The 10,469-nt window shown below is 41.3% G+C and overlaps 1 protein-coding gene and 1 pseudogene across 1 annotated transcript in view; one reads left to right on the top strand and one right to left on the bottom strand.

Annotated features, from left to right (window-relative positions):
• Positions 1-480: 480 nt before the first annotated feature.
• LOC134947110 (5S ribosomal RNA) lies at positions 481-599 on the top strand (annotated as a pseudogene).
• A 5,191-nt stretch (positions 600-5,790) lies between these two features.
• Positions 5,791-10,469, bottom strand: part of DCUN1D3 (defective in cullin neddylation 1 domain containing 3) — a 135,582-nt gene continuing 130,903 nt past the window's right edge. Inside the window, exon 3 of the mRNA XM_063934425.1 lies at positions 5,791-9,257. Within this exon, the coding sequence (XP_063790495.1) occupies positions 8,774-9,257 (484 nt within the window). The 3' untranslated portion in view covers positions 5,791-8,773. The remainder of the gene's footprint in view (positions 9,258-10,469) is intronic.

The raw sequence follows: 10,469 nt of genomic DNA, 5'->3' as shown, positions 1-10,469 counted from the left end.
AGAGAAATAATAAATTCAGCAACTAGTTGGTGGTGCTCCAGGAGGATAGTTATAACAACTATGAAAAAACAAGTATGGTCCTTTAGAGAGAACAAAGAACCAAAAAAAAGCAACGATAGGCCTTTTCCTGAGCACACTTGAAAAAATTGTAATGATGAAATTATTAAAAATTAACATTTATTAATATATACTTAAGAAAAAAATGAGAGCTGGCATTAATAATTAAAGAGCATAAGTGTTTGCCAGTACCCATGTACCTGTTATAGGCAAAATTATAATATAGGTGAGCGAAAATAAATAAACCCTCATACATGGAGAAAATTCATACATATCCTCTCTAATCAGGAATTTATATGAATGAGGTCACTCCCTCGAGTCCTATATAATCTGACAAATGCTATTGACCTGAGATCAGATTGATGCGTGATTGATTCTGGGTCCCAATACAATTGGAAAACGGTACGCCTAGGAGACAATTTCACCTACGGTCAGACCGCACTGAGTATGCCCAAACTCGTCTGATCTTGGAAGCCAAGCACTGCAGGGCCTGGTCAGTACCTGGATGGGGAACCACCAGGGAATACTAGGTACCGTAGGTATTTTATTCTCCAACAGTTTAAGCAACTTGGGACTCATTACATCAATCTGATCTCAGGTCAATAGCATTTGTCAGATTATATAGGACTCGAGGGAGTGACCTCATTCATATAAATTCCTGATTAGAGAGGATATGTATGAATTTTCTCCATGTATGAGGGTTTATTTATTTTCGCTCACCTATATTATAATTTTGCCTATAACAGGTACATGGGTACTGGCAAACACTTATGCTCTTTAATTATTAATGCCAGCTCTCGTTTTTTTCTTAAGTATATATTAATAAATGTTAATTTTTAATAATTTTATCATTACAATTTTTTCAAGTGTGCTCAGGAAAAGGCCTATAGTTGCTTTTTTTTGGTTCTTTGTTCTCTCTAAAGCATCCTGTATATCCAGGGATACCATATAATCCCCTGGCTCCATGGCCAAAATGATGGAACGTAAAGTTTCCATATGAAACAGAGGTACCCAAATGTACTTGTTCAGCACTCAGATTGAGAATGGGCCGAAATGACCCATTTGGTTTCTAAACTAGAAACAGGTTGGAGTAAAAACCCGGTCCTTGTTGCGCAGGAGAAACTGGAATGACTACTCCTGACTGAAGCAATTTCTGAACTGCCTCTTGCAAATCCCTGGCCTTCGTCTCTACCCGAGATGGGATGGTACAAAAAAACCTTTGAGGAGGGTGCTTCTTGAAGGCAAAAGTATAACCTAGAGCAGTGGTTCTCAAACTTGGTCCTCAGGACCCCACACAGTGCATGTTTTGCAGGTAACCCAGGAGGTGCACAGGTGTATTAATTACTCACTGACACATTTTAAAAGGTCCACAGGTGGAGCCAATAATTTCACTTGTGATTCTGTGAGGAGACCTGCAAAACATGCACTGTGTGGGGTCCTGAGGACCGAGTTTGAGAACCTGTGACCTAGAGATACCGCTTTCTGCACCCAGGCATCTGTTGTAGACTGCTGCCCGATCTGTGCAAACTGAAGTCAGCCCCCCACCCTGGGATTTCCCAGGTGGAGGCATGCGCCATCAAGCTGATGGCTTTTTATCTGTTTTACCAACCGGTTCCCTGGTAGCCCAATCCTTTTTAGTTTTACCAGACTTCTTGTATTGGAACTGCCTGCCATCACTTTTCCCTATAGCTTTTCCTTCAGACCGAAAGGGCCAAAAAGCTGGAATTTTAGGTTTGAAATTGTATGTGGAAGGAAACTTTACCTTCTTGGAGACTGCTTCTGACTCCTAAATATCTGTCAATTCTTTACCAAAAAGAATATCTCCAGAAAAAGGTAAAGAAACCAAAACCTTCTTAGATTCTGAATCAGCTTTCCAAGTACGTAGCCAAACTGCTCTGCGAGTAGATATTGTTGAACCTGGTGTCCTGGAGGCAAAAGTACCCCATGTCCAATACTGCTTCTTCCAAGAACATTGCAGCCTGTTTTATATGTGCTATATGGGATTTTTGCTCTCTATATGCAATTGAAAAATCTCCCTCCAATGCAGCAACCCAGGCAGCCACTGCCTTTGCCATCCAAGCTAAAGCCATGGCTGGCCTTCTGACTGCCCCAGACAGGGAAAAAATGTTAAAAAAAAAAAAAACATGCACTCTCCTATCCGTGACATCATTTAACGATGTTGAAGGCAAAGGTAATGTAGATTTTCGCACTAATCGAATCACATGCGTATCTACTTTAGGAGCCACCTCCCTTTTTAAACAATCCCCAGCTGGAAAAGGATAATTGGAATTCTATTTATTAGGAATTCTAAACTTCTTATTGGGCGTAGACCATGCCTCTTCCACGATTTCAGTCAGCTGATCTGACCCTGGAAACTCAGTCTTAACTGTTTTGGGAGGATGTTTAAACACAAGTGCCTTGGTTTTTAACACAGGCTCTGCTGAATCCTGTAAGGATAGAATGGCTTTCATTGCTTTAACTCCGCTATATCCACTGAGCTGAGGTCTTCCTCCTCCTCTTCGTATGCTGAAGTAGAATTTATTGAGCTTTCATCCTCCGATGAATCTTAATCTGAAACATGTGTAGCCTGTGAGGATGAAAATTTACTTACCACTGGCTTATCAGCCTGTTTCTTTTGAGAGGCTGCTGCTGGAAGTGATAAACCGCAGGTGGGAAGCTGCATGTAAGGGTTAATTGTGTAACCTATCCCTGGTACAGAAGTTGGAGGAATTTTCCAGTCAGCTATACTGGATAAGGTCTGTGCAAACATAGCCCAAGGTGGATGAACCTGCACCTGAATCTGCCTTGTATTTTTCAAAAGACCCTGGTGAAAGCTAAAACAATTTGCACACAAACCATCCTGAACCAGATCCTGAGGGGATAACACAGCCTTGCAAGACAAACATTATATGAGTGTTGGTGTTGCTGTGAGTGTATCTTCCTCATCTTTGCCGCTCTTAGACATGATAAATAATAAACACTTCCACAGTGTACTACACAATGTGTGACTGTAATCACTTTAAGCTTTTTAGTGACATACAATTCGACCCTACCCATGCACCAGCATTGAGGATTGGAATAGAAAAAAAAACCTGACAGGATATATAGTAAAGTCAGCAATCACACTAGCAGTCAGGCACATGTTATACATTAGTATAATAAGCAATATGAGCACATCATCAACTACATTTCAAGTATGTAGGAGAAAATATTACTGCATCATGTTTTAACAGATCTACCGGATTCAGACGTATAGCGAAAGAAACAGTAATAGTATACAGACTCATATGCAATAGGCACTTATCTAACTGTACATACTCAAAAAGGTAGATAAGAGACTTAGGGGCAGATGTATTAACCTGGCGACGGCATAAGGAAGTGATAAACCAGTGATATGGGCAAGGTGATAAATGCACCAGCCAATCAGCTCCAATATGCAAATTGACATTTAAGAGCTGACTGGCTGGTGCGTTTATCACCTTGTACTTTTCACTGGTTTATCACTTCCTTATGCCTCCTCCAGGTTAATACATCTGCCCCTTAGTGCTGTATTACCCGTACTCAGTAGAGTGGGATACCTCGCTTCCAGGACCTATCTATACATCTGCGAACACTGAGTGGATCCAGATGCTACTAGTGGACACTGCCGCTCCATGAACCTATAGTGAACACAGACGCACCCGTCACACAGCCACCCATGCTGCGACTGGGTCCCCTTCGTGTACAGCGTCTGAGACAGATACGGGAAACAGTTTATGGCGGGAGACTTGGAGGAAACTGGTCATTAACCAGGGGGAGGGGCAACTAGGAAAGCGTCTGACTCCCCACTGCTGAAATCAACCCTAGGGCTCACGGCCTCATACTATTCCTGGGTCCTCTGATCCCTAAGGCCTAGCGCTGGGGCACCCGAGGTGGCAGCCGCGTCAGCGACTGTTTGGTAAACTCCTGTCAAAACAGCGCGGCTGTGTCCATATTCCCCTTCTAAGCAGAACCAATGCCTTACCTTCACGCCATGCTCAAGCCACAGCCTGGTAAAGTCTGCTGGACCTGCTAGTATATCCGACACAGACGCCCACCGAAGCAGCACTGTACTCGTGGGTAAGCTTTTGTCGCGATCCGGTGCAGAGTTGTTGGAGCAACTATTTGTAAGGTACGTATAAGACACTTTTTAGAAAGGTCACTCAAGAAAAAATAATAAGACTATAAAAATAAAATAAGAAAGCATAGGGCTGCTAAAAACCAGCAGCCCTCTGACCATGATCCAGCTCCTGCAGCACCAAACAAAAAACTGATTTGCCTGAGCCAGGAAGCGGGGATATATGGTTGCATGCTGGGAGGCCAAAAACCTTCGACCAATTGGTGCAAATCCGCTGTTACTTCATCATATCCCAATGTTATCCTGTGGATATCCTGTGGACCCTGCCAGAGGAAAAAAGCGTATACTCACCTGTATGCAGTTGTACACATTTCTACAAAGAAATACATCTGAAAACCAGTGCATTCACGTTTCCTTCCAATTCTACGTTGCACGTACTGTCTACATACACCCTCCGAGTTACGCCTTGAGAGAGCGCCCCATTGCAGCCGTCGCACTCTCCGAGTTATACCTACAGAAGAGCGCCCTGTTACAGCCAACGCACACTCTGAGCTACACCTACAGGAGAGAGCCCCATTACAGCAGACACACCCTCTGAGCTATACCTACAGGAGAGAGCCCCATTACAGCTGCCGGACCCCCTCTGACCTATACCTACAAGAAAGCACCCCATTACAGCTGCCACCCCCTCTCTGTACTACACCTACAGAAGAGCACCCCATTACAGCTGCTGGACCCTCTCTGTACTACACCTACAGGAGAGTGCCCCATTACAGCTGACACCCCCTCTCTGTACTACACCCAAAGGAGAGCGCCCCATTACAGCTGCCACACCCTCTCTGTACTACACCCACAGGAGAGTGCCCAATTAAAGCTGCCACACCCTCTCTGTACTACAAGCATAAGCGTAATTAGTGCTGTAGAGCTGGATATATTTAAAACTTTGATATGTCCTCTCTTTTTTCTTAAATGAGTTTTTATGATGTTGCAACATTGAATTATGTAGATTGCATGTAAATAAATCTAAATTGTTTTAAATATATCCAGCTCTACAGCACTAATAACACTTCTCCTTGTATTACTTCTGGGGACTGACTATCCCTTTTTTATTTAGCTGCTCCTAGTAAAGTAAGCTCATAATCGGCACCAGGCCAATTACTTTGTAATTCGAATCTTTGCCTCTCTGTACTACGCCTACAGGAGAGCGTCCCATTACAGCTACCACACCCTGTGTGACACCTATAGAATGCCCCGTTACATGCCAAAACCGCGCTGCAAACAGGCATAAGTTTAACTCCGCATCAGCCCCAAAATGTAGAACCCTAGTTTAGGGTCATACCCTTTTTAAATCATTAGGGTCACTCCCAGCCCAGTAAGGATCTGTACAAAAAATTAAATAAGCAACTTAAGTGATCTTTATTTTATACAATATAAGTAACCTGGATGGAAAGAGTGCCGTATACCACAGTTTTCTTACTAAACATTTGATGCAGAGGTTCAAAATTTCCTTCCTAAATCTTCATTAGCCCTGAGAATGATTTAGCTCCCTCTATTAACCAATGGTAAACCCAAAAACTCGAGGTAGTGCGGCTCTGCACTTGTCAACAGCGTCGATCAAATACAATTGAGGCATCAAGTACACAAGCATTTTTAATGCTTTTTTTTTTTCTTAACAGCAAATGATGCATAAAGACAAGTCCACTATATTTCTTCTGCAATTTATGTTTGTTCCTGTGCTGGCTACAGTAGGTATTACACTGCCGGCCAATACATGCAGGAACATTATAAAGAAAGGGTTTCTTGTGCAATTTAAAAATAAAAAAATTGTGTGCATGAGGCCCAACAGTGAGACCGCGTTGTACAATGCAGTTATTGTGTCTGTCTCCTATGCATATATGGTTTCATTACAAGTATAAGCAACATTTGTCCCAATGTAAAAAATCCACTAACCCATAGCGAGCTGGAGTAGTAATATTTAGGCCACGGTACAATGGCAAAGATTGTTAAAATGCATTAAAGCACTTCTACCTATCTCCTCAGATACCAAAAACTCCACGACACAATGCACGCCATTGTTTTTAAATGCTAGGTTGATAAGCTGTATTCCTGGCCTAGAAATGGTTTTCCCTGTGATCAGCAAGAACGGTGTAGTATGTGCATTATTATGTAGAGTCATCTGAGACACAATAGCACTTCAGACCAAGGTTTGCATTTATTTATTTTTTTGTTCGTATGCGGCTGTGTGAACTAAGTTTAGAAATGTGATGTCACAGACTGTACTGAGTCTCTGGTATTCGCCATGTTTACTCTTCTCTGGTCTTCGTTTCAGGAATCTCTATCAGTCATCAGAGTCCGTAGTTTCCGCAACAACCCTTTCCATTTGGATGAATGCTAAGAAAAACCCTCTGTGTAAAGCTGGGTACACACCAGAAGACGGTGGACTCAGCGCCAGGATGTAACAATACAGTGCAATGATGTACAGTCCACTGTACGATGTATCATTACATGCTGCAAGTAACACTGAGTCGCCTGGGGAATCGTCCCATTGTACATGCAGCACATCCAATTGGGATTTGAGGTGCACAGACTATACGATGGTCGATGTGATCTGTCGCTGATCGCAACATCGTCAGATATATTTACGAGGTGTGGCTTTTAAGTAACGAGACTGTACTTGTAAAAACTAAACCATACTGCATGAGTTAAACGAGAGTTGGGGGAACACGGACCTTGGATTATTCCAAAAAGAAATTTGTATAGAGGTTTTGGAACAAACTCAAGCGGATTCACAATAAGAAAGAAGAAATTACGCCAAAGCAAATCTAAATTCAAAGCCATGTTAATAGTTTTCTTTGATATCAAGGATTTTATTTTGGCAGACTGGGTACCAGGAGGAGCAACGGTGAATCAACATTACTACACAAATGGTATAGAAACCAGGCAGGAAAAGAATCAGAAGAAAGTGGCAGAGTTGTGGGATAATGGTCTCCTCCTCCAGCAGGAGAACACACCAGCCCACACAACTGTCTCTGAGCAGCGGTTTCTGGCCGAGAAACAGACTGCAGAGCTAGAACACCCTCCATACCTAGCACCCTGTGACTTCTGTATTTTACCTACAGTCAAACCGGTTTAAATCAGTTACCACGTTAAAGACAATAATGCAGCTGTTGCGATAACTGATAGATAATGAGCTACAGCACGGTTGTGAATAAAGGAAAAGAATGCAGCGGGCATGGATGTATAAGGGGAGTACATCGAAGGGGAATAGAGATTAAAATGTACTTAATAAAATTACACGTAAATTATAGAATCAGTCTGGTTATTTAATAGCCACATCTTGTAGTATGTACCCAGCTTTAATATGACAGATTAAAAGGGAATAGTTGCTACAGACGTTACTGCAAAAACACCTAACTGGTGCCTGACGCTCGCCATATCTGAATGAAAGATGGGAAATGCAGGGGCAACAAAGGGGCAAAGTGCAGTAAGCAAATTACAGTATTATGCACTCGGCAACATAAAAAAACAAGTCAATTTTAAAAAGTCTGTTTAGGGAGAGGACACTTAAATCTCAGAAGCATTCCGTATTGAAGGTTAAATGCACCTATTGGTAGTAGAATATTTCTTCTAACAAACTCCTGCCATACTGCTGGATCCAAGACACAGGGCAACAAAATGACACCGGCGTTAAAATAAATAAATGTAAATGCAAGTGAATCAAAATTGCTCTAATTTCTAACGCACTGTGGCAATTCAGTTAAAAAGAATACATGGATTTTAATAGAAAAGCCATAACATTTTTCTTTTTTTGCAGTTTTGTGTTATGAACATGAGTTAATGCACATACTGTATGATTAATGCTCAGATATAGCTTTTGAGAGAAAATATGTTCCTTTACCCAACCCCACTGAACAGCTTCACAAATCTTAAAATTCAACAATGTAAACACCACTACACACAGTACGCAACTGCCCTGTCCATCACAGGATCTAGGAGAACAACATGATCCTGGAACGCTCATTAAGAATTGGATTTTCTCTCTTTTTCTTCCAAACCCTCATTTGCCAGATTGGCATACAATGTGTTGCAGGCCTCTTTGGCACTGAACGGGACTAATGTTAAAAAAAGAACATTTTAAAAAGAACGCAGGACATGGCAATAAGCAGAGCTGTCACCAACCAGCTGCCAGGCATCTCACAATGCATTGTTATGCAACCCCCCTCCCCCCGCCACATCCCATACCCAACACATCAATAGGGTTTAAATTAAATAAATGGACACAACTGCCCTCCCATTCTCCCCACGCTCTTCCAAGCATTCATTAATTTAATTAGAGCCAGTTAAACCTGAAATATAAAGGTGAAACACTTCCTGGCACTGTAAGAAAACATTTAAAAATAATAATGAAAAAAAAAAAATGACCAAAATGGTAAGAAAGTGCCTGAAACATGTTACCAGCATTTAGAGCCCTTTCAAATACAAGGCAGAAAAAGGTGTAAAATAAACAAATAAAAAAAAACAAATAAAACAAAAAATAATAAGTATTCTCCATTAAATTTCCAGGGAAAGTCCAGAGTTTATATTTAATGAAGGTTAACAGGATCAAATGCTCACACCGTGCTAAGTCTGTTCATCTGGACTCAGATGATCTGTGCGTGAAGATCTAATACATTTGGTTTCCTCTTCCTTTCTCCTTCTTTCCATTTCCCATTCCACAAAGGTATCAAAGAGACTCGGCCATGCCTCGTCTTCGCTGTAGTTGCTGAGGTCGGGTCCAATCGCCTGAGTAAAGTTTAGGAACATGTTCCACGTGTCCCGGGAGATTCCCTTGATTCCTGAGGGGTTCTCAATTAGGAAGTCTAACCACTGGTCCAAAATGAGGGGTTTGTTTTGGGTGAACACTAACTTCCAGAGGGCAATGGCTATTTCCCGGTGAAGTGACCGCTGCCCTTCTTCGGAGTCCAGGCCAAATTGAAATGTGAAGCGATAAAGATCCTTAAATTTGTCTTCCTGCTTAGCTTCAATTAAGAGGCTGGAAAATCGGGTGCAAATTCCTTCAATGCTGTCTGCATTTATTGCCTCACACCCTTCAAAGAACTCCCTCCTGAATGTGGAGAAATACGAGAGAGAGAATTTTTAGCTACAAGAAGATCTATAATAAAAAGCTTTTTTTTTTTTAAACTTGCAATGATTCACAGCGCTTCTGAATAGCATATATATATATATATATATATATATATATATATATTTTTTTTTTTTTTTTTCTATCACCCCATCCAAAAGGTCAAAGTTTTTGGGTTCCTACAGTGCCCTTTGCTCAGGACCAAAAATGGTATTTATCTCAGCATAAGCAAACAATGCTAAATGAGAAATCCATTCAAACTGATTTGCGGGCGTTGATCATTGGGTCGACAGTGACTTTGTCAACACCTGAAATAGGTCGACACGGTCATTAGGTTGACATGGAAAAAGGTCAACATGAGGGTTTTTTATTTACAAATAATTAGTCCCCTTTGTGTTCACATAACAGTTATTAGAATTGAAATGGACATTGTATAGAAAATGACTTTACACTGGTCACTTATACACCATATATAGTTAGTAACAGCAAATTGGCCAAACCCCAAAGCATATGGCTACACAATGAACATAATGCTGGCCAAAACAGATTTAGCCACTAATGAGTATGCTGGTCAATTTGTTTGGAAGGCAACCACTAGAGGCTTTTGTGTAGTGTTACATTCCAACCACAATAACAAATCCTGCTTAACCAGACAGCTGTATATATCCAACCTGGCCATGTACATGTGAGAAAGTGTTGCTGGAGCAGAGCAGCAGGAAAAGTCTTGAGGAGGCCAGTTGTACATTTATATAATTAGCCAGTCTAGAACCCAAAGTATTTTACATCTTACAGAAATTGACGAAAACTGTTGAAAAATTCCACCAACTTTTATACTGCAAAAAGTAAATACTTTGCCTTCCTTTTATGTGAAGGGTAAAAATTATATCACCCCCCCCCCCCCCCCCCTTGTTAGATATATTGTCTGCTTCTCCCATTAGTAATATTGTTTGTATGTTTTCTCCTCTTGTTAGATACAGTATATTGCCTTTTTTTAGCTAGTAGGTCTGTATGTTTTTCCCCCTTATTAGCTATATTGTCTGGGTATCCGGTCTCTAGGTCGACAGTAAGTAGGTCGACATGAGTTTTTCACTTTATTCCTAAGTTGTTGAACTTTTTCATACTTTATGATCGATGTGGACTACACTTGGGAACGTTAACCTGTGCCAAGCGCAGCAAGGCACCTTGCCCGAAGCT

This window comes from Pseudophryne corroboree, chromosome 7 (genome assembly GCF_028390025.1).
Source record: "Pseudophryne corroboree isolate aPseCor3 chromosome 7, aPseCor3.hap2, whole genome shotgun sequence".
Lineage (NCBI taxonomy): Eukaryota > Metazoa > Chordata > Amphibia > Anura > Myobatrachidae > Pseudophryne > Pseudophryne corroboree.
The sequence above is the reverse complement of the archived record's forward strand: the minus strand, read 5'-3'. Positions and strand labels throughout refer to the sequence as shown.